General features: G+C 32.1%; 2 protein-coding genes across 8 annotated transcripts; both read right to left on the bottom strand.

The window, feature by feature from the left end:
* Nucleotides 1–3,381: 3,381 nt before the first annotated feature.
* LOC112792159 (protein terminal ear1 homolog) lies at nt 3,382–5,904 on the bottom strand. 2 transcript variants are annotated; one of them, XM_025835285.2, is made up of 5 exons: nt 5,163–5,904; nt 4,447–4,888; nt 4,245–4,370; nt 4,019–4,163; nt 3,382–3,936 (listed from the first exon to the last, which is right to left on the bottom strand). In XM_025835285.2, the coding sequence occupies exons 1-5, from the start codon at nt 5,677–5,679 to the stop codon at nt 3,733–3,735; spliced, it is 1,434 nt and encodes a 477-aa protein (XP_025691070.1). In that variant the 5' UTR covers nt 5,680–5,904; the 3' UTR covers nt 3,382–3,732. The 2 variants fall into 2 exon arrangements, with proteins under 2 accessions (XP_025691070.1, XP_025691071.1); XM_025835286.2 differs by having other exon boundaries at nt 4,019–4,160.
* Nucleotides 5,905–14,166: 8,262 nt separating this feature from the next.
* Nucleotides 14,167–18,065, bottom strand: LOC112792158 (ultraviolet-B receptor UVR8). Of its 6 annotated transcripts, none has more exons than XR_011870065.1 (7): nt 17,804–18,052; nt 17,009–17,048; nt 16,597–16,882; nt 16,170–16,519; nt 15,672–16,073; nt 14,745–15,359; nt 14,167–14,648 (listed from the first exon to the last, which is right to left on the bottom strand). XR_011870065.1 is itself a non-coding variant. In XM_025835282.2 (7 exons), exons 3-7 carry the CDS (start codon nt 16,822–16,824, stop codon nt 14,406–14,408), a joined length of 1,608 nt encoding a protein of 535 aa, XP_025691067.1. In that variant the 5' UTR covers nt 16,825–16,882; nt 17,009–17,048; nt 17,804–18,065; the 3' UTR covers nt 14,167–14,405. The 6 variants fall into 6 exon arrangements, 3 of the variants coding, with proteins under 3 accessions (XP_025691067.1, XP_025691068.1, XP_025691069.1); XR_011870066.1 differs by having other exon boundaries at nt 16,980–17,048; nt 17,804–18,031; XM_025835282.2 differs by having other exon boundaries at nt 14,975–15,359; nt 17,804–18,065.
* Between the last annotated feature and the right edge of the window lie 7,559 nt (nt 18,066–25,624).

Below are 25,624 nucleotides of genomic sequence, written 5' to 3'. Positions count from 1 at the left end.
TTATATCTTCATTTGAATAATTCTCTTAGTTTAATGTTCAAATTAAAGACAACTCTGAAGACAAGTTACGTTGTCTCTATGTTGCATTATTGAGTCACTATAAACTATAAAGTGTTATTACTTTTTTAACACATCATACCTTCAGGATTGGAACCATTTATATTTGTCTCCAAATTCCAATTATTACGTCCCATGATAGCTATACAATTTATCATGTCTGCTTTTCATCACTTATTATAGTTGTAATTTGGAAAGATTGAGCTTTTAGTTTCTTTATTCAAATAAATTTTACAAGTATTGTTGGCATCATCAATTGGGGGATAGTTTGTTGATGTTTGTTTCGGTATGATGGTAAATTTAAAATAATATTATATGTATAAATATTTTTTTAATTAAATTTAATTAAGTTGATATAAGTTCAGTAAAAAAAATACAAATATAAATACTATTTTATCTCTTTTGCGTTTTATGCCGCATATAAATTTTTGTTGTAAAACATAAATTAAAATTTATCGATATAGCACAGAAATTTTTAAATATAATATATAAAATTTTGCACATAATACAAATTTATCGATATAACATATAATCTTTTACATATAACACACACATTTTTGCACATAACACAAATTATTGTTGCAAATGTATTTTGTTAGTTAGGAAATCAATGTTCTGGATATGTAATCTTCTAAAAATTTCTGTGCACAACAAAATTTATGTATATATTATGCATATTTTATTGGTATAGTATAGTAGACAAATTTTTTACACATAACATACAAGTTTTACTATGAATATATTTTGTTTGTTGGGTGAGACAATGTTCTAACTATATATAGTACAACCCTCCAAAAATGTGTGTGATGGCACTAGCGGTTTTTTTAGACCGGGCTAGATTTAAGTAGATCCGAACATGTCCCTAAAAGGTCACCAGATCTATTTTGACATGACCCGAAAATGACCCAAAATAAATCGGGTTAAATCAAATCAATCCGATATGAAATTAGAATATACAAATTTGTAAATTTTATATATTAAAGTAATAAAATTTTACTTTTAAAAATTAAATCTAACAAATATTATATCATGTTTATATTAAAATTAATTATTTTTAAAACAAAAACAATACCGAATAATATAAAAAATATTAAAGTATAAAAGTATAATATGATATTATTAATTTCACTCTAAAATATATATTTTTATTGTAAAAAGCAACTTCGGGCTAGGTCGAGTAGCCCAAAACATAACCTAAACTAACCTGAAAAATAACACCAGATAGAAATGACAAATTGAAACCCGGCAAAATATGCCTCAGGTCTAGGTCAGGTATTGAACACCCTTATGTTGCACATCAAAATTTTTGTGTTATGTATCAAAATTTTATGTTGTATACCAAAATTTATGTGTTGTGCATATTTTATTAGTTGGGTGTCAATGTTTTGAGTATATGATCTTTCAAATATTTTTATATTGTATATTAAAATTTTTATGCTATATACCAAAATTTATGTATTATATATCAAAATTTTTGTATTCTAGTTATCTTAATATTTATAGAAAAAAAAAGATGAAAACAAAGAGAACAATAATAATGATAATAAAAGAGAACAAAAAAATAAACAATAACAAAAAAAGATAACTGACAATAATAATTACAATGACGATGAGGATGACAGTGATGACAACTCAACTAAATATAAACTCACACCTTCATAAGTGTACTGGTGAGAAATATACATGGCTCAAGTTGAGCTTGATACTGTTGGGAACAAAATTGTAAGAACTGCATCGTTCGATTTGATCAAAAAATTAGTAAACTAGAATTCAATCGGTCCGATCTAATGCTATAACTATTTAAAAATAAAAATCGATAAGAATCGGTAAAAAAAATAAATTATTTTTTATTGTTTCTTATCATTAATATTATCATTCATATTACTCAATATCAAAATTGCTGAGTGATTTTTTTTAAACAAGTTATGATATTAAGTCTATAAAATAATTTTTAGTAAATTTATCTTCAATTATTAACTTTTTAAGTTTTTTAACTGAATCACTTTATTATACATTTTTTTGGTGAAACAAAGTATTATAATTATTTTACCTAATTTTTTTAAATTTTTTTTTCTAAAAATTAAAAGATATTAGAATATTATAATGGTTTCTTATTCAAATTCATATTGGAGTATTGTCGACAAAGAAATTGAACAAAAACTCGCAATACATTTTTATGCGTAAAATATGTCTCATTATTATTTTTCTAAAAATCACCTACACTTTTGATATTATTATTATTATTAGGTCCAAATGTATTGCCTTGCTCCACCCACAAAAGAGCCCAACAACCTTCAAGAATGTAGCCCAATAATTCAGATAAATAAAAGAATCCAATAAATGGCATTTTTGAAAAATATAATTAAATTTCAACTAAAACATATTATTATCATTAATTATCCATCTAAAAAGAAGAGAAACCGCGTGGCATAAGCACAGAAACTAGAAAGAGCGGGAGAACGTAGCAATAATTGTCCCAACATGTGTTAAGTTTATCTTGTGCCACAGAAAAAAAAAATAGTTTCTCAATGGATAGGGTAGTTAATTCTAACGGATTAGTTGAAATTTTTATATAAATTCAATTTTATTTTATTTATAATTTGAGAATATTTTAATTTTAATTTTTAATTTATTCGATTTTATTTATGAATTATTAAAATGATATAATATTATTATATAATTTAATAATTTAAAATAAAATTAATTTTTATATTAAAAAATATATTAAATCATTAATTAATGACTTTTTCTTATTGGTTAAGCTCAGACTCCACCCTGCCCGACTCTTTCCAAAATCCTACCCTTACTACTTGCTAACATTCCATAAACAATTTTGTATTGTACTCCCTTAGAAATGGCTCAGGGGTAGCAGTCAATGCACTTGGTTGGCTGAAGTTTGGAGCATGTTAGAGAGCGCAATTAAATCAAACAACATTTCAACATAATTCAGTAAGTTATGGGCGCGTGTTTAGTTTTCAGATGGCTCATTGTTGTGCGCACAGTAGTTATTCTAAAGACAGAAACTTGGGTACAAAAATTGTGTTTCCAATGCAAAGCAATGCTAGTAGTAGTACTAATGGAAACTAGCTTAGCCACTGCTTGTTCTAAATGCGAGATAGTAATAAGGTATGGGGGTGTGAGTGTCCAACCAGGTTGACGCTTGAGAGAGACCATCAAATCCTTTGTCCATACCATAAGTGCACCATGCTCTATTATCAATTATGTCACTCCCAATCAACCATCTTGTCTTGTCTTTCACTGCTTCTCTTTTCTATTTTATTCCTGCACCTGGAGCTAATGCTAATGCCACTGCTTTAGGTATCATTCACTCTATTAATCCCATCATTTATTTATTATCGGAAGAGTTGGCTCTCAGATTTATCAATGGTAATAAATAACAATAAGTTAGGAAGGTACTCCTACTACTTTCCTCTTTAATAATAATAAGTGTATGTTACCAAAATAGAACCTCCTAAATATTAGCAAATCTTTTTCTTATATTCATTGATCCCAAACCCTACATAAAAGTTAAAGATAATCACTGTAATATTATCTAGGTCTCCTAATAAGAGTAAGTAGACATGGAGTAAAACTAGAAATTCAGCAAGTTACAAATATTGACACAAAATGGAATCCATTATACAGTAGTAGTTTGAGTGAGTATATATGTCAGCGTTATGATGATGATTGACCTTCAACGCCGTCACTTTGGGTACTACTACTAACAATGAGTGATTGGTGATGAGCATGAGCAACTATTGCAAGTGGCTCTGTCAGCTGCCTCCCATCTCGAGGAGGTGAAAACATCACTGGCAGGCAATTCTCCATCTCGTATCCCAACTTGGACTTCTTGAAATGCTCCTTCAATGCTTCCAATCCCTTTATGCATAGGCTAAGCTATTAAATAAATCATATTCTATTCTACTATACTGCTACAACTAGCTCATAATAATAATAATACCTGGACCCTGGCGTAGGTAACCTCGCAAATTTTTCTTGAATTGAAAACTTGCCAACGTTGGCCATGGAAGGCCTTGTAGAGTCTCATTGTTGCCTCTGGAGACGTCATGTTTACAAACCCGTATCCCACATTGCACTTGTTCCTGCTTCATTCCAATTCACCATCAAATTCTCCACACAAACAAATTAAAGACTACTGAAAATTAAGTGAATGAATAAATATATACTTGAAATCAATTGGAAGGTAGAGGAAGTCATAGGAGGAGAAGGGCTGGTGGTCACGGCCGCCTTCCCGAATCTTCTCGTTGCAATGATTACAGTGGTTATCCAACATGCTCAACAGTAGCTTCTGGCTGCATAATAATCCAACAAGCAATCTCAACAACCCTCCTCTCCTCCACTCAATTTGAATAAAGAAATTAAATTTACCTGTACTTATTAGGTATGTTCTTAATCATGACGGTTGTTCTAGAGTCTCCATCATGTGCAGAGATTAAGAAGCGGCGAGTTTCATCATGATGATGCTGCTTCTTTGCATGCTTTCCCTTCCTATGACGCCTACTTGGCTGCTTCGTGTCTCCGACAATGGACTCATCGTTACACCGGTTGTTTCTCTCTTCTTCGCCCCCACTATTCCCCACTAATTCTTCACTAGGATTATCTTTATCATCATAACAACCCCCCTTGGTAACAACACTTGATTTCCGGTACTGTCCTCCTCCTGGCCGTCCGAATTCAATAATGAGGGGTTTCCCATGAATGTGGTTGCCATTCATGTGCTTCAAAGCCCTTGCTGCGTCTCTTATGTCAAAGAACTCTACGAATCTTTGGTTCTTTTTCAGTGGGGTATGCCTCACCTCCTTTACAGCACCTTATTCAAAATAATAACAAACATAAATCAGAGTCAAACACACCAAAAGTTAAAAGTGTAGTCATAAAGATTTTGGATAGAGACATGTCACTATCATATGTATGTATGTATGTATGTAACATGTTACATGTCATACCATATCATATCATATATGCGTGCTAATTAATGGTACACTACCTCTCCGGTCCACTTAAAAGACATCACAAACATGGCCTTTGGCTTCATAAATTGATAACTAAATCAGAACTAAAAACAAGAAAAATAATGAAAATACCAAAAGGCTGGAAGATACTAGTGACAGCGATAGCGTCCATATGTAAATCCAAATTAAAAATCAGCAGCGTCCCTTGATTATCCCCATCATCACATGAGGGCACCATGTACTGTGCCCACAACACACCACCCGCCATGGCGTAGTCATGCATGTTCATGTGGTGGCCCAGAATGGCGGTGAACGCAGCCTCCGCGTGTCGGAGGTCATAGAAGTCAACCATGGCAATCACCATTCCCTCACCAACCCCTTCCATCCGAACCCCTCTCACGTCCCCGAACGCTCCAAGCTCCTTCATCAACCATGCTTCTGAAACCACCGTCGCGGAGGGTACCAAGCCTAGCATCAGCGACCTCGTAGGAGATGACGTGGGACACCGAACCCCAACTTGATGACCTAAGTAAGGGTACCACAGCTGAGGATGAGGTGGTGCCGGTGGCCTCAGAAGAGTTGGAGGTGGAGCTCCGTGGGTATAGTTTCTGGGCCTGAACTCCTGGGCCGTGGGGTCCAAGTTTCCCATTAGAGAGTGTAAATTAAAAGCAATTAAGGAGAAGAAGGAAGAGAAGAAATGGTAATGGGTTTGTGTGTGTTTTGTGGTTCTTCCTTGTTTCTTTGATGTGATTGCCTTTTATTTCCTTCGGAACCCAAAGTTGCGAGAGAAATGCACTTTGTCTCTCTCTGTCTTTCTACGTGTAAGTGGAAGACATACACTATATGTGTTGTGTGCAGTGTGCACCCACTTCATCGTTTTAGAGTTTTATACAAGAAAAAATGGTTACATAATTAATATTTTTTGTTTTTATTTATATTTAAATTAGAGATAATTAATGTCTAATTTAGTCTCTCAAATTTTTAACACTCCTTAAAATTGACATCATCAACAGTTTATGTTAGCGGTGCATTAACATAGCTAAATTAAAGATAAAAAGAAATTTGTAAATTCAAAGATTAATTTAATAATTTCTAAAAATTACGTCAGATAATATTTAATTTGAATCTTAAATTTATTTGCAAATCTTAATTTAATCTTTAAAATTTTAATTATTTCTATTATTTAGTCTCTAAATTTTATAATTATGATTCATTAGTCTCTGAAATAATTTTTAACATATTAACAAAATATTAACATAAACAGTTAAATATTATTTTAAATTCTGTAAAATGATCTCATTTTTATTTTGACATTCAAATATTTAAAAACAATTTTATAAAAATAATATTTATTAGAATTTTTTCTTTTAAAATAAGTAATCTGACATTATTTTAAACTATCTGAATGCTAAAATCAAATTAAATATTATCTTAAATAAATACTAATTAATTTTGTCTATCTTTTTAATGATAAAATATATTGATCTTTATTATTTTTCTTGTATATAATTAACACATAACCAATCCTCGATCAATAATTAGTAGAATTCAACTAAATAATTGTAAAAACATATCTTTAAATTTAAATACTTTCGCACATTTTGTGGGATTTGAGAGCTAGTTAGCTAAAGAAATGGAAAGTGAATATACGATATAAAATCATTGAAGGTGTCTGTAATTAGAAGATTAATTTTTATGTCTACGAATGTTATTAGAAATATGATTTTTGTAATAATATTACTAAGTATATATTATTATACTATGTATGATTTATGAAAATAAAATTCATGAAATATTGATAATAGACCTAGAAATGTGTTAATTTTTGTTTGATTTAAGTTTATTGACTTTGAAAATTTTGTATACTTTATCTAAAATACCCTTAAAATTTTCAATCAAGGTAAATTTAATATATATATATATATATAATTGTATATAAATATAAATCAATATAAATAGAATATTTTTATCCTTATATTATATTTTAAAATTTACTAAAATACTTTTGAAATTAAATATTTTTAATTAAAATTGTCAGACTCTAACTTTTTTAAATAAATAGAAATAAACAAAATATTATTTTTATTTTATTTTTTAAATTTATTAAATTATTTCTAATATCAAATATCTGTAATTAAAATTTTAATAACTCTGATATTTTTTAAATATAAATAAAATAATTTTATTTTATTTTTTATATTTATTAAAATATATCTAATATTAAATATCTTTAATTAACATTAATATTTTCAAAATTAAAATTAGTACAAAATTCTTAGATAAATTTTTAAAGATTTCATAATCTATAATTGAAAATAAATATCACCAATTTTAATATTAACACATCTATTAAAAATTCACAACCTAATCATCTATTAAAATTTAAAAGAGAAGTACTACACATATAAGTTATTTTAGTTTACAAGTCATACAAGTTGAGTCAAGCTCAACAAAAGGACGCTCATCCATACGAGCGTGTCAACACGCGCGCTATTAAGTAGTTTCCATAGCGCTCTTTGCATTCCTCCTCCTCCTTCTCCTCCTCCTCCTCCTCCTCTGCGTTTTTCTTCCTTTGTCTTCACGTGTTTCATCTTCATCGTCTTTTTTTACTATTGTTGTTATTGCTGCATTTTTTTCTCCTTCTTTTTCTATTGATTTTGTAACATTATGTATTTTTTCTTTTTTATTTGATTTTTTCCTCGCAAAAAGAATTATGAGAATATGAAATAAAAAGATGATGAAGAAGAAGCAGCAGAAGATGAGAAGGAGGAAGAGAAAGAGTTTTGAACTATGCAGAACTTATCATAATAAAATACACCCAAATATCTTCGTGTTACACCCAAATTTACTACAAATATAGAAAAATATTTCATCTAAAGTTGCATTTTTTTCCTATTCTTTCTTTCTTTTTAGTTAAATGAATGTAAGTTCATCATCTTCCAAGTAATTTTGCAGCATTATGTGTTTCTTCTTCTTCTTTGTTTGATTTTTTTTGTTTTTATTCTTGTTAAGAGAGTAAAACAAGAAGAAACTTGAGAAGGTAAAACAAAAAGAAAAAGATGAATAAGAAAAAAAAAAGAAAAAGATGGTGATGATGATAAAAAATAGAAGAAGCAACAGAAGATGAAGAGGGGGAAGAAGAGGAGTTTTGAATTATGCATAACTTATCAAAATAATAATACACCCAAATATATTCATATTACACCCAAATATCTTCGTGTTACACCCAAATGTGCTGTAAATATAGAAAAATATTTTTTTTAATACTGTTTTTTTTTCTTCTTTTTTTCTTATTTCTTTATTTCTTTTGGTTAAATGAATGTAAGTTCATCATCCTTTAAGTAATTTTGCAACATTATGTATTTTTTTTTCTTTGTTTGATTTTTTTATTTTTATTCTTGTTAAGAGAGTAAAACAAGAAAAAACTTGAGAAGGTAAAATAAAAAGGAAAAGATGAATAAGAAAAAAAAAAGCAGCAGAAGATGAGGAGAAAGCAGAAGAGTTTTGAATTATGTAAAACTTATTATAATAAAAATACACTCAATATCTTTGTGTTACACCTATATTTACTATAAATATAGAAAAATATTTTCTCTAATGTTATATTTTTTTCTTTTGAATTGAACTATACCCCAGCCACTTGATTGGATTTAAAATAATAATTAATTTTGTTTTAGTTTAATTGACAATCTGAACCTGAAATATTCATTATCTTTAACAACGAGATAACTGATGATAGAGGAGGAAGGAAAAAGAAAAAGAAAAAGAAAGGAGGAAAAGAAATTCCAATAAAAAAAAAGAAAGAGGAAGAAGAAGTGGTGTTGATGATAACGATAACAAAGAAGAAGAAAAATTTGCAGTAACAAAAAGAAGAAAAAGAATATACATTAACAGTACAAAGTGTGTGAATATAAATAATTTATAAAAACTTATATAAAAAAAATATTTGTATATAGAGAATAATTTAATTTAAAAATAATAAGATTTAAATTATTTAAAAAAAAATGACAATCTTTCTATTGAAATTAGAACACCATGTCTATCAAATTTATTATCCCTTGTAATATTAAGGACAACCTTTACTATATCTTCAACGCCCATATCAAGAACATTTATCAACAATGTCATTAGTTTCATTATGCGTTCAACTTTAAAACAATAAACTATTTATATTAACTAAAACGGTTATAAGAGTTCTTAATAAACTATTTTCATATCTTTACTTGATTCTACTATTATGTGGATCACTTCCTTACTTTTGCGGCCCTTTTTTCTTAGAGAGTATAATAAAATGGAAAATGATATTTTCATACTCTTTTTATAATATTATTTCACATATAATATTTTTATATTATATATTTATATAAATTTATAAAAGAAGAGTAACAAATCTATTTTCTAATAAGATATAAAATTGTTATAATTACTGATTGCCTATTGAATAATTATTGCCTAAATGTTTTTTCTCATATTTCATATGTTGTGAATTTTTTGCATCAAATTTAAATAATTATTTTATTATGTGTATATAAAAAATTAATAACTAAATTAGTTATCTTCATAGATACATATTAAATATAAAATATAATTTAAATAATATATATTCATATAAAATATATAATAATTAATATAATAGCTGAATTTTTGTGTACATAAAATTTTTGTTGTTTTATACAATTATACTAAGACACCAAAAAAATATATACAATTATACTAAGTATTTATAAAAAATCAGCTACCAAAATTAATAATTTATATAGACCATATTATGACATGTTAGTAATATGAAAAAGAAATTGATTAATTTAAAGAATGCTGAATTTGTTTAAATTGATAAACTTTAATTCTATACAGTAAGACTGATTTATATTACTTATGTGCCACAATATAAATAGAACAGATAAAAGGTTATTGCTTGCCATAAAACACTTAAAAAGCTTCATACTCTTTATATACTATCGCCTTTTTTTCGGTATCATTTTTCATCATATACTTTTAATATTTTTCTACTTAAATGTATATAAGAAGTGGTATACATATTATTTTTCTACTTAAGCATTATATAAAAAAAATTATTGTCATCTTTTTAAAAATAGAGTGAAATATGTTTGAATGTGATGCGAACACAGTAATTCTATTGAAGAACATTAGTTATGAACACCATAGTGGCTTGGCCGGCTGGCTGTTGGACCTTGGAACCTGGACTGGCATGTCTTTTTTTTGTGGTGTTGACTGTAATCCGTACACGTGGCTCGTGAAGAATGAGAATTGATTGCAATTAATGCTAGTCGTACACACACATAAGGTGGAAGCAGAACCATAATAATTGAGATGCTTCTGTGTTGCTCTTGCACAGTGTCTCGTACAAATATAATTTCCATGAATTTGTGAACCCCTTCCCTCCTTTGCTGGGCCCTAATCCGATCTTAGTCTAATGATAGCTTCTTTTGTTATGGCATGGCATCAAATGTAAGACAATGTATGTATTTGGTTACTGTCTCTATCTTTAATTTTAGGGGTGGCATAAACAGTGGAACTTATTATATGTTTGGATTCCCTGCAAGAGTCTGTTTCCTCTTCACTTATAGTCTCCGACCGACACAAGTGTTCTTCTTGGTTTTTTTTTACCCATTGACCACATGTACTATACTTCTACTTGACTACCGTTCGTTGATTTAATTTGCCCATACAAAATTATGATTTATGTAGTGTTGAGCTTTAATCAATTAATATTATTGCGCTTATATTTTTATATAAAAAATATTAGACACTAACACAATTTATTATTTTTAGCTAATAATTAATTAATAATATTTAAAAATATAAATTAAATATATATGTTAGATTATTAAACTAAAAAATATTAGACTAATGATTAAAAGTGTTAATAAAAAATAATAAATTTTATTAGCTCTTAAATTTTTCTCTTATCATATATTTAGTTAATATATATGTTAAGATTATTAATTGAAATTTTTTATGAAAATATGTCAAATTTAAAAAATTAATTTTTTTTTTATAATAAGATTAATATATATCCTGTATTAGCCAAACCTGATATCATTTTTGCCGTTGTTACAAAGAAGCCTCCGTCCGGAAGACATAGTTATTGGCTTTAAATGAGGGGTGTAAATTAGGGGTGTACGCGGATCGCATCGGGTTGGATATGGCCGAAAATTCGATCCAATCTGCATAATTTTCATCGAATCGGATTGAATATGATATTTGTATTTTGTATTGTCGGATCCGATCTGATCTGATCTGCAAATGTGCGGATCGGATCGGATCGAATATCGGATATCGTATATATCCGCATAATTGAACCTTCTCTTTTTAATCATATTTTTATATAAAAGATTCAATAAAAATATTTTTTTCACATTTTTAAATTTATTTATTTTTAAAATATTTTTAATCAAATTTTTTTAAATAACAAAAACAAAATAATACAATATATAAATAATAATTACTAACTAAAAAATATAAACAAGTAAATATAATACCAAACATATATATATTTATTTATTTATTATTATTATTATGCGGATCTACCGTGGATCGGATACGAATGTAAAGCAAATATCCGCAATATCAGATCCGCAATTTTTAGGAACGAATTTGCAGATGAGATCCACGAACACCCTACTTTAAATTCATATATGAGAGAATTAATAATTAATAATCAATGGTCGTGGTCGAGCACCTCCACACGTCCGCGAGAATTCCCAAGTTATTGTCCTAGCCTGAGTCTCCAGTCTCTACAATCTTTTATTCTTTTACCAAAAATATTTTGATTCCGATAGTGTTTGATGCTTTGCATGGTGTTGTCTCTTCTCCACGTATTTCCGTTGTCCTTGCCCAACCATTCCTTAGCTTCTGTCATGTTGGGTTGAGCTCTCTTCCACTCTCCCTTTTTCAATGTTTTACCTTATGCTTTATTTTGACTGATTTTCATCATATTATTGGATTCTTCCATATCCATACCCCAGAGCCACTACCCGTGAAACAATAACTAAATGTGATATATTTTACATAATTACTTAAAATGTTTATTATTTTTGTATAAGGACATGAAATTGATTCTTGCTGGTTGCAAAGATATTTGACTGCTAGTTAATGGCATAATATTTTGTTAGCAAGCACCACCAGGGAGCTAACGAAAAACAGGAGGACTGCCGCCTATTTGTAGGATCAATTTTAGTTTTCCTTTCTTTAGGAAGTATAAGTTATTTGTATTTGTATTTTAGACAACTGAAAATTACATTCTGTATTTTAAAATTATCAATTAAATTAAATCCTTAGCTGAAAAATTTTCTCTTCCGAATTTACATTTTCGCTAAAATTAGTGCATAATATTAATATTAATATACCAACTCGGTAATAGTTTAACCCTAAACTATCATCGTGTCCTTAAATCAGTAAAGCATTAAAAATATTAATTGGATCACTATTGCAATACTCTGCCATCCAACTTATTTTCGTCCCCCGTACACATTAAGATGCTAGTTAGAGATTTACTAAAAATAGAGGTGTTTTTGGAGACGAAATAATGGACCAATAATAAACTGTGTATTCTTGAAATTAAAAATAAAGTGGGTGTATTCTGGGTATTTTGTGTATTATTTGTCTGAGTAGTCCACAAATCCTTTGTGAGCTGCGAAGAGTGGCAAAGGACCAGCTCCTTAGGCTGTGGACAGTAATGCCGACAGTAGAGTTGGAAATTTGAAAACCTTTATGAGAGTGTGGTGTTGATGTAGAGATATATACCTTTGTGTCTGCTAAATAGTGTTTGTATTTGTTGGATATAGCTTGTTTTAATTTTTTGGTTTTATTATTCTGTTGGTTCTATAGTTTTATTAAATTTATAATTAGATTTTTATTTTTTTTTTCAGTTAGATTCATAATTTTAATTAGGTCTTTTTTATTGTAAAAAATGTTAAAATTAACTGAATATTTATTCATAAATTAAAGGTATTCACAATTAAGAACCTAATTAAAAATTTTAGTAAAATTATAAGGACTAACAAAATAATTAAACCTAATTTTTTTCGATTGAACTATAATCCACATATATGTGTTGACCTTCTTCCTCAAAAGAAAAAAAAAAAAAACTAAAGAGCAACAAATATTGAACTGCTTTGGTTTCATGTATGGAAGTAAAGTCAATTTTAATCCACATTTTTCAAATTTAATCTACGTCAAAGCGACTTGTTTTAATAATTTGAAACAGCGGACTAACTTCGGATAAAAACCAAATAATAGAATATAAAATGAGAAAACATTAAATTAATAAGATTCTTAATTTAAGTTGTCTTTGTTTATAAAATTATATTTTTTAAATGAAACATAGATAGAAATATTATATTCTGTGATATTAAATTAGAGTATTTTAAAATATAAAGATATTAGACGAAAATACAACTTATATATTTTTTTATTATCATTATCAATCTTTCATAATTATATATTTTATTATTTTATTTTATTTTTTTTGAATTTAGGTTATATTTGTTTATAAGATCGTATTTTTCATAAGACATGGATAGAGATATCATATCGTACCATATTAAATTAGTTATTTTAAAACATAAAAATATTGGATAGAAATATAACTTATATTTTTTTGTTATCGTTATCTATTTTTCATAATTATATTTTTTATCATTTTATTTTTCTTTTTGAATTATGAATGAAGAAAAAAAATAAATTAAATTTTTTTATTATTTGTTCTATCTTATATTCAATTATCATTAAACAAAATACAAAAATAATAATTTTTATGTCTCTACTCTTTGTCTTCAATTTTCAATGTCCTGTTTTGATTGACTGTTTTGTTCGGAAATCAAAACAAAACACAATCATATACTCTTTACTTCTCTTTGTTTTCTTCAATATTCGACTAATTCTTTACACTACTTATTACTAATTCTTTGATATTTACGAATTTTGGCGTGTATTTTTATTCGCTCCAAACACTTTTATGTATGCTTTTGTTTATTTATTCAATATATATACAACGAATTAACTAGAGCTATGGAGCCGAGAACATAGTCTTCTCGAGCACTGGATCGCGGAAAGCATGAGAATCATGACAATTTCTCTAAGCATACATGATCTAGAAAAACCAATCATAGAGTGAAGATCAAACTATGAGCACCTTGTTGAAACTGAATCCCTAAGACTTCATATCAACAACATAAAAAAGAGTGTATAAGTTTACCTAAGTTAGACCTTTCAACTGCATACTTTGATTCTATTTACACAATAAACAAAGGCATTTAAACACCTAAATGCCATGCATGGCGATTCTTAAATAAAGGACAGCATGGTGCAAATCAATTGTGGAACAATGGAGCGTGCCCCTGCGGCCGCAAGTTAACCAAGATCGATATCAACCCGTTCCGGTTTTCCTCTTTCAGTTTCGTCGCCAACAAGCTCAGCTCCGAGCTGTCCTTTGTCTCCAGCCCCAAAAGCATACAGCTTCCCTGATTCTGTTAGCGCAAATGTATGAGCATTCCAGTATATGGAATTCGTCATGCTAATGTGTACCACCCGTTCGTTGACTTCTTTCAGGGAAGCGACAAGCTCTGGACTCGACACGTTCCCTTGCCTGTTGCCCTGCAAGCAAGAAACACGGCATGGTTGATTAGCTTCCTTAGAATTAATTAAGCCGTTAGAAAGATTTAATAAATATTAATTGAATACACTACAAACATCTCATATAGGCTTGTGCTACTTTTTCCTTGGCTCTGGCCTCTTTGAGGGAATTTGCAATAAAATTGTGTTCACTTTCATTGCAGACTTCATACATGAATCCAAGAATACTCAGATCATAGTGCTAGCAAGTCCTTTGTTCTTTAAGTCCCAATTATGGGAGAGCACTAACCAGTTCATGATGTCATCAAGGTACAAAAATATCACAGGAATCAAGAAGCAAAGCAGACCTGATCATCATTTCCAGGGTTATGGCCGAGACTAGAAGATTCCCCACAACCAAATGAATAGACATCGCCGTTATCACACACGACAAAGGTCGCGTAATCTCCTGTAGCAACATGGACTGCCTTGACATTGCTCAAGGCTTCCACCACCTTAGGTGTTGATTCACATTCTTCGTTTCCATGACCTAAGCAACCATAACGGCCCCACCCCCATGTGCAAACTCGGCCATCCTGCCCCACCACAGCAGCATGCCAAGCACCAGCAGCAACCGCCATCGGCTGAAGGTGTAACTTCTGGAACTGTTCGATCAAACGAGGATACTTCTCATCAGTTCTTGAGCCGTGTCCAAGCTTCCCACCCAAGCCACACCCAACAGAGTACACTGACCTGTCAAATTTTCAAAGAACGATTGCATAATCAATAAAAATCCAAATACTCATTACAATAAGAATGAAAATGACCTGCACATTCTAGTTTACTAAAGAGAAAAAAGGTTGAAAATGCTTGAACACCTGTCCAAAAACGAAGTAATTGACTTTTAATGCAAGTACATAGCCAGCTAGAATAACAGAATGTGAGATATAAGAGTTGCCAATCAACGAATAAATCAGAATACCAATAAATTATCCTGAAAAAATAAGAAGGATTAAAGACTGCCTAATATGTATATTACTTAAAAGGGATACAGTCAGAGCTCACATTCCACTGGGCTGACATGCCAGACAAAGTAGGTAGCAGTATCCGGCAGCAATTTGGACAACTGGTATATGTTCAAGAGCTCCTAATAAAGGATGAGGTTCTACATCACTTGGATCAGTATGGTGACAGAGTTTGCCATCATTACCCCAAGAAAACGTATACACCCTGCCTTCTCTTGACAATACAGCTGTGAAGAAGTTTCCAATAGCAGCTTGAACAACAAATATATTTTTCAAAGACTCAACTAACTGTGGAGTTGTAACCATCTTAGATCCTTGAGTCCCAAACTCAGCTTCACCGAATGAATCTTTGCCAAATGCATAAACCTGGCCAGCATCACTGATCAACATTGTCCTCCCAGCCCCAGCCGCAGCTTGTATAATTCGAATGCCTTGCAGAGCTCTGCAATGTAATGGTGTTTCTATTAGTTCACTTTCCATATTTGATTACAACTACATGATATGCAATAAGAACTGTGGAATCTTCAACTGTTCCAACCTGATCGGTTGAGGTTGCCACATGTCTTCAGTGGTGCCATTCCCAAGTTGTCCTGAACCATTGGACCCAAATGAATAAACAATCCCTTTTGAGTTCACAGCAATGCTGTGACCAGGACCTGCTATTGCCTGTGATTTCTCCCTCCTGCAACATGTTTCTCCAGCTATCAAAAACCTCATCACCAATTTCCAAGAACCCCCACATCTCTGCTTCAAATACTGCCTCTGCTCTATTGACATTGGCTTAAAGATCACTCTCTTCTGGCACATGTCCAATGCAGCTAGCTCAGACAAGGACAATTCGAAATCCGGAGCAAAGTTTGCTGGCTTCCTGAAGAATGAGCATGTTGCCTGCAAAAAATCTGTTAGCATCAGTAGCATTCAAGCATAAACTTGAGAGCCGAAATGCAAAAAAGTACATTGCTTGCCTCCAATTTAGCAAGGTCCTGAGGATCCAAATTACATGTTGTGAGGACATGAAGGACAATTGAGGGATTAGCAGACAAGGGAAACTCTCCAGGACAGGAGCCCCCGAAGCAATGACGTTGCTGCCTTTGAAATATTGGTAATGGTGTGGCAACAACAATGGCAGTGATTTGCTGGTCATTGATGTTATGGTATTGGATAGTTGGGGTTCCACTTGTAGTAGCATCCATGGGCACTGCCAAACCTTATGCAGTGCCCGAACTTCGCGAAATAAAATGCCTAACACTTCTGATAATTACAAAAAAAATGTTCAAATACATTACTACATTAAAATAATTACTATGTTTCTCTAATCAAAGCATCTGAAAGAGTGAAGAAATTATACATAATGTTGTAACTTGCAAATGCATGTACCTCAATGATACAATTGACTAGCAAATCTCAGGTCTCAAACCTATAAAGAAATAAATTGCTCATAAGAACTCAATATGTGACACACAGTTGAAAATAATATAGCTGAATAACATAATTGACTATGGCATTGCAAATCAAAAGCATCATAAGGCATGCATTTACACCTACAGAATGATGTGACCGATTACAGTCAAAAGGACAAAACACTGGCTTTCACAAATACCAAACCCAAAATTCAGGACCGATCGTTCTACAAAACGCTTGATTAAGGGTGATGATCCGGATGAAAAAGATTAAGGGTGAAATATAGGGTGAGGAGTCCAAAGGAGGAAACTTTGAGAAGTATACTGTTCCAAACTGATGGAAATGTTCTATAGCTCAGCCAAAACAAACACCAGAAAAGAAAAGAATTATCTGATCAAAGCTGAAATCTCCGTTCCTATGGACTCATCATAGCTCAACAAAGCTCGATCATCCCAATCAAAATGGATTAGACGAACAAAAATACATATGTACAATCTTCCAACATGACTCAAAACCCAGAAGACCAGAAACCAAAAATCGCTCCTTTATTTTATTTTTTGACTTTCCAGATCAGGGAATCAATAGTCACCTCAAAAGAACAAGGACACTTGTTGAATACGCTACCATTAAAAAAAATGGGGCAAAGCAGAAAACAAAGAATAGAAGGCAAGCAGAACAAAACCATACGGTTAAAAACGAGTTTTTTTTTTTATGTGAATGGCATTTATGATCGTCATAGATCAAAGCAGAGAAACATGGAAAGATGATTACGTATGATGAAGAAGGATTTCTGGAAGTGAGTCCTCATCGGTGGAGAATTTGCATAAAAAGTTGCATAATTTGGATGAAACAAAGCAAATGGGAAGTGGGAATTTAGATGAAATTGGAATAGAGGGGAAGAGAGAGAGAGGGGTGGAATTTTCGTTGTGCGTTTTAGACTTTTAGTAGTTTAATGAGTCAGTGGATGGATCAATAATCAATAATTTTCTTTCATTCTCATCAAATAGAAGACGGTGGCCCTCTCTTCTTATCTGTGTAGTATGTATTATGTACTTTATATTTTAAAGAAAAATATTTTTCTGTATTTTTTTTAATAGATTCTAGAATTTATGCGAAGATGAATTTCACATTTAAAAAAATAAAAGGGTAAAAAACAAAAATAAATCAAGGGAGTAGACAAATTATCTGAATCAGCTAAATTGAAAATTGCTTCACGAATAAGGCAAAGCACATTACTATGTAATTCGAACTAGTTTGGTTCGAACTACAATAACATATAATTCGAATTAGTTTGATCCGAATTACACACGTGAACCACTCTCCAACTAATTCGAACCAAGTTGGTTCGAATTACTCACAATTTGCCTCAAATAGTAATTCGAACGGGGCTGGTTTGAATTACTCAAAATTCGTTCCAAACACTAATTTCTGTTACTAGCATAGTTTTTGCGTCATGTCTTAATTTAACTCATAGAGTTTGTTATTCCGATGTGTATTCAATATACATTTCATTTAAAACTCCGGAAACAAAACATATTCATTAATTAAGATCTCATTCACAGTACATCGCACTAACATTAACAAATTATATCACTTACCAACTACAAGTAAGAAAACCGATAATAGTAGAATCTAAACGTGAAATTGAAATAACAAAAGTACCAAAGCTAGCAATATACCTAATCATGTCCCCGTGTGTGCTCTGCTCCTCCGAGCTGTGGACAACTTCGACGTGTGTGGCCGGGCTGCCGACAAAGCTCACATCTCTTTGGCCGGTTCGGGTCTGCCTCGTCCATATTGGTCCGTATCCGATTGGATCTCGGACGACCTTCTCTCGCACGCCTCTTATTCGGGTCTGGGATGACAGTCGACCCGTCATATGGTGGCCAGAAACCCTCCGGAATGGGAGGTGTGAAACCCATCCGATACACACTGAAGACCGACCTAAGACGATACACCTGATGAACGTAAGGCTCCCATGTAAGCCATGAGTAGGCACAGCATGCCAGTGCGTGGGGACACGGGAAATGAAGTGCCTGAAAGTATCCGCAGTCACATGTCTGAGATGCAAGCGAGACTCTGTAACTACCCAGTGAGAAAGAACCAGTCGGAGTTTGTCTCTGCGACGGTGAAATCGGAGTTATCCCTGTCGTACAAAGTCACCGTGAAGCACCTAGCCATCTTCAAGTTGGCCTCTATACACTTCACCAAGTGCTGACTAAATTGTTGTCCGATTTTCTGCTGCGCCTCAGCCTCTCTCCCTTTGCGAACAAATAATTCGGCCAACCTTCTGTATGTTGCCTTCACTAGCGAGCACACAAGAAGGTTTCTGAAACCCTTGAGGATTGAGTTCACACACTCAGAGATATTCGTCGTCATGTGTCCGAATCTACGCCCCTCATCACAATGCTGTGTCCACAGTGAATACTCAATCCGGTTCGCCCAGTCACACATCGCCGGGTCTTCAGACCTCAGAATATCAAACCAGTAATGGAACTCGACCTCAGTCTTAGCCTACGCCGCATTCACAAGTAGCTTCCTTGCGTCTTTGCCCTTGAAGGTTAGGGCGAAATTTGCCGCTACATGTCAAATGCAGAATGCCCGGTATACAGACGGAGGTAACCATCCTCCGTCAGGAGCCTCAAGCGCAGCCTTGATGCCGTTATGCCTGTCCAATATAACTAGCAGACTCGGCTGCGGTGACACTTGCTCACGCAGGTGGGAGAGAAAGAAGGACCACGACTCAGCATTCTCACCCTCGACTAATGCTCACAGGGAGTATGTTGGAGTTCCCGTCCTGTGCAATCGCGACAAGCAACGTTCCCCCATACTTGCCATAGAGATGGGTGCCGTCAATACTAACTAGGGGCTTGCAATGATGGAATGCCTCGATACACGGTGGAAATGTCCAGAATAGTCTGTGAAAATAAGCTTGAGACTCGTCCAGCTGTACACCGACACGAACAGGACTCGTCCTAAGGACTGCAACAGTACCAAGCATCATCAACTGGACTCCTAACACCCACCTTGGGAGCTCGTTGTATGACTCATCCCAGTCACCATAGATGAGGGCAACAGCCTTTTGCTTGGCCAACCAGACCCTCTTGTATGTCGGCCTAAACCCAAAGTGTGCGGCGGTGGCATTTAGGAGCACCTTGATGCTGACGGATGCATCATCCTTAACAATTGGCATAATGAATGCCGATATCACATGGTAATCCAAACTCCTGTGGTCACTGGAGATGGAGGTGGCGAGACACGTATGTGGTCCGTTGTACCGTTTGACCTCCCAAAGATCCTTGCGCTGTCGGAGACTCAAGCGAATCAACCATGTGTACCCATTCCCGAACACAGAACACTTGCCCACATACCGGCAATAGTCAGACTCCACGACCTTGTACTGTACCCCTCGACGGATGCTGTAAGTCTTCACACTTAACAGGGCCTCTTCTTTATCCTGAAATTGCTGACCAACCTGAAACTCTGTCAGACCTGCAGACCCTTCACCATCTCTAGCGTCAAATCCAGCCGGCTGCCCAGGAATCCCCTCCTGCCTCATGGCATCCAAGTTCAAAGAGGAAAAATGTGGGGGGTACTGCTGTGTGCCAGAGCTATAACCACCGCCCGCCCCCAGCAGGCTCATTTGCTCCGACATCATCGCCACTGTCATTAGAAATCATATCCGGCTCGACATCATCGTCCTCTGGATCATCCAACAATCCATCTCCAACCCCAGCCGGTGCAGCACACTGTAAAGAGGTCCGCGGAAATTCCCCTTTTCCGACCTCGTCGCCTACACTGCCGTTGAGATCAACAGCGAACGAAGGGGAGACGACAGGTTGGACGGCTGGCTCATACGCAGGGACGGAGGAAGAAGCAACGGCAGGTCTTGAGCTAGAACCAGCTACCGTGGCTAAAGTGGTGGTATTCCGGTTCGAACTCCCCGAGCTGGATACCACGTCAACCAACTTTGCCAACAGTTCTGGTGTCCTCACCTCTGGAAAATGCCGGCGACAATGAAACATGACCTGCAAGTCCTCATCACTCCCGATCGTGAAACAATCATACCTTATGGTTTCTTGGAGCACCGTGATTGGAATGAGATAGAAAAACTTTTTAACCCGTTTCACACCTTCGAGACCAAGTTTCAGCAGTACAGAGCTAACATGGTCCTCATACCTCGTCGTAGGCCTGACGATCATACACAGAGGATCCTTATCAGTAAACTTCACACCGGAACGAGTATTTCTCTTAATAGATCCTCTGTGGTGAACCAACACTACGAAACTCTCCTCACTAGCCATCTTACCCCTCTAATGAGAGAAACTCACGTTCATACCATATATATACAGGTCTGGTCCTCACTAATTCAAACCAGGCTGGTTCGAATTAGTATTTTGTAATTCGAACCTACTTGGTTCGAATTACTTTGGGAAGCTTCCACCTATATAATTCGAACACATCTAGTTCGAATTATGTATGTTTTAAGTTCAAACCAAGCTGGTTCGAATTAGTGTGAATTTTGCCAAGTAATTCGAGCTGATTTGGTTCGAATTATATACAAATGCAATTCAAACTAAGCTAATTCGAATTGTATAGAGAAGTGCTTTGGTTGATTGATGAAGCAATTTTCAACTTGGCGGATTTACGTAATTTTCGGCTTCCCTTGGCTTATTTATGTTTTTTGCCCAAAATAAAAATAATATAGTGCGAATGATATAATACAAATTTTCTATTTATTAATTTTGGGATTATAAAGCCAAACGCTATAACTCAAATAGTATAATTTTTTATCTTATCTATAAATTTTGGATTTGAGTCTCACTTCCAACTTAAAAAAAAGTCTAAAAATTATAAATGGCAACACAGATTAAAACAGCAAAAACAAAAAAATTAATCAGACAATATTTTAAACTTACTAAACTTTAAAAATTTGTCAAAAATACACTGTCAAAATTACGTGCGAAGACAAGGGACAATCATTTTTTGGGTTATTTTAGTAATTTTAAACATAATATCAATACAAAATGTCAAAAATCACTACTAATAGAGTAGGATTTCATACAAATAGAGTCTCCATAATCCTGAGCTTCCTCTTCCGATCTTTCCTAACCCTAAACTCCCTCTTCACTCTCGTCTCTCAAGCTCTCTCGCATTCTCAGAGTACTAGTGGAGGCATCGGTGCTTCTCTCACACAGTCGCACCGGCGAAGGTGTCTCCCTCTCTCGCAGCTCTCCCTTTCGTCCCCGACCCTCTCTACAACTGCATCACGTCTCTGTATCCCTCACATACGCAGTGGCGCACTCGTCTCTACCTCTCCTCTTTGACTCTCTCTACGACTGTGTCACCTTTGTCTTCCTCATATTCGCAGTGGCGCACTCATCTCTCCTCTCTCATAACTCGTCTTTGCCTCTCTCGGCAACGGCAAACTATTCTTCTAATAACTAGTAAACTATTTTATTATTTTTTCTTTTATTTTTCTGTTTGTGAAAGATACATTGATGCTTGAAGATTTTGTTTGATTATTGATTATTGATTCTGTTTGATTACTATATATCACTAATTCTATTTAATTATCTATTTCTTTAGTTTTAAATTTGGGTATTCATCTAATTGTAGATGAAGGTGAAGATGTGATTTTTTAAAGTGTTAGACGAGGTGGTATTTCAATTTTTAAGTAGATTCAAATTTTATTGATTTTGAAGTTGCCAATTGATTTATGTTTTGATTTATATGGATTATATTGTGTATTTAGTTTAAGTGTAGTTTGATTATTTGATATAAATTTATGTGTAAATTATGTGTTTAGATTTTATTGTTGTTATGTTTGAGATTTATTAAATTATTATGGTTAATATTGTAATTTACATGTGTTTGAGATTTAGAGTGATATTATTTTAGGTATTTTAAAAAAAAAAAAAAGATTAGTTCACCAACCCGCTAGTATACTTTTTGACAGTATGAGGTAGTAAGTCGAACCAATATTAATTTAGCGAGATAGATCGGTCCATCCTGTATTTGAGCGGGCTTTGACGGAGCATGACTTTCTCGTTTCCAAATCCCAAAATCTTTGTGTCTCCATCTTAATTTTCGTCGTAAATAATAACCGTGTCTCATTTTTTTATATATTTTTTCATAAATTTTAAGAAAAAATTTATTTTTTGTCTCTTTATATTCTTATATAAATTTTTTATTTTTTTTATTTGTTAAAATAAAAATCGGAACGGTCCGATTTTAACATTAAAATTTTTTTTATTTTCGAAATCACAAATCGGACCGTCCGATTTGTGATTGTTTGTTTAAAAAACAAAACAATGCAAATAAATCGGTGCCTCCAATTTGTGTCATTCCATAACCAAATAAAACACCTCTTTTCTCACACCCTATTATCATACATATTTCTCACTCCCACACAAAAAATCAAAAGCGACGTACGGGTTGTAACTGACTCACCACACTTAGACACTAGTCTTTGGGAGGACATGCCTCCTACTTAGTGTTCTGTTCTCACTTCTCAACAAACTTTTGAGTCTTTCAGTTAACTTAAATCTCAGAATTTGTTTCCCTCTTACTTTCTATATCATATGATCATAAACTCAGACACCACAAATATATATATACTCATATAATATCTTTATAATATATAATATGATTTAAATATAATTTTTAATAATATAATAATAATACACTAAAAAAGAATTATACTACAATAATAATACATACTTTTATTCTTTAATTCTTTTAGTAGAAACAATAAAAAATTTTAATCTAAATTCATGTTCTTTATATACTTTACTCGAATTATATATCATACATGAAGTTTTATTTATAGAAAAAATATAAATATATATTTAATTATTAAGAAAATATTATCGGGCCAAACTTTTACTACTTGCTTAGTCCAAGTTGGTAATAACTGATGATGTTTTTAGCAACCTTTAGAGAGTAACTTAGTAGATAATGCTCATCTAATTATGAGTTTATGACTAGTAAAAGCTTCATAAAAAATTGAGTCGTCATTGTGTTGGATTAAACTTATCTAACATAAATAAACATAAGTGTTAGTTTGGGTTAATTTATTTGAGTAAAAAAAAAAGTATTTTTCATTAAAACTAAAATATTTTTATTAAATTTTAAATAAATTTAGATATATTTTTTTAAAAAAATCAACCATATATCATTTTAAAGGAAAAAAACGAATAAAAGATGTTTTTAGCTATTTAAATATAAAATAATTTTGTTTATAAAAAAAATATATTTTAAAAAAATAAATAACTTTTTAAAAGTTAATCTAACCTAAACCTAAATATTATAAGGGATTGTTTAGGTCATTTTTTACGATTTTTTCAAGTGATTTTAAAAAAAATTAAAAATAAAAATAATTTTATGTTTAAATATCTTATTATTTAACAATTATATTTAGATAAAATAATATAAAAATATTTATTTATTTATTTATTATGTTAAAAATATCTCTTTTTAAGTAAAAAATATATTTAAAAATTTAAATTGTAACTTTTAAAAAAGATATTTTTTATTCTTTTAGTACTTTTACTTTTACTACTAAATATTGTCAAATACACTAAACAAAAAATATTTTTCATAAATTTTTTTTATAGTAAAGTATATTTTTTGTCCTTGAATTTTATCAAAATTTTTTAAAATATTCTTAAGTTTTATTTTATTTTAATTTTGTCCCTAAAATTTTCGATTTAGATCAAATATGTTGAGTTTGGAAAACTGAAATGATGATCAAACATTATTAAAATATAAATTAAAAAATTATTAAAATTATTATTAAGTATTTTATTTAATAATTTCTAATAGGTTGTTTGATAATTTTTATTCAAGTGTGCAGGCAAGCAATTTAATTTTATATTGGGCCAAAAGTTAAACAAATACAATTTAATCATGGAACAAATTTAAGCTTTGGGCAAAATTAATCAAATCAGGTGGCTTAATGATAAAAAGGAAAGAAATCCAAAATAAGTCCAAATCCATCAAAGCCCATGATGAATTAAAGAAAGAAACCAAAGCTTCCTATAGTCCACAAGTCTCTCATTGGAAAGTCTTCATGACATGGTTACTGGAACCCAAATTTCAATTCAATTAAATTCATTCCTTGGTAATCAAAAAGTCTAAAACCTGACTCCATGTATTGGTAACAGGAAGTGAAAATTAAACTTAATTTAATTTCTTAGTCACAGGAAGTGAGAATTCAATTCACTTTAATGTAATTAAAAGTTTCCACTAAAAACTTTCTTTCTTCTCTCTCCATACGAAAGTTATTATTTTTTCTCTCTCCTGTCTCTTGTTTCTGTCAAATCACTCTTTTATAGAAGAAGAAAAAATAGAAAACACAGAAAAAAGAAGATTATTTTTACAGAAGAAAAGATTTGGAGAAAGACTTTAAAATTTTGTTGTCATGAAAGGAAAGAAAGGACTCGGTTCATAAAGCAAATCTATCTTAAACGCACAGCAAAAATTCATTTTCATTTTTGTGAAGAAGATAGCGTCTGAGTCCAAGTTGGAAGAAGCAAAAATGAAAAGTTTGAAGCTAGCATGGATTAGAATCAAGACTTGGAGTCAAAG

The sequence above is a fragment of the Arachis hypogaea genome, chromosome 13, assembly GCF_003086295.3.
Source record: "Arachis hypogaea cultivar Tifrunner chromosome 13, arahy.Tifrunner.gnm2.J5K5, whole genome shotgun sequence".
In the NCBI taxonomy this organism is placed as follows: domain Eukaryota; kingdom Viridiplantae; phylum Streptophyta; class Magnoliopsida; order Fabales; family Fabaceae; genus Arachis; species Arachis hypogaea.
Note: the sequence above shows the minus strand (reverse complement) of the source record. Positions and strands in the feature narration are given on the sequence as shown.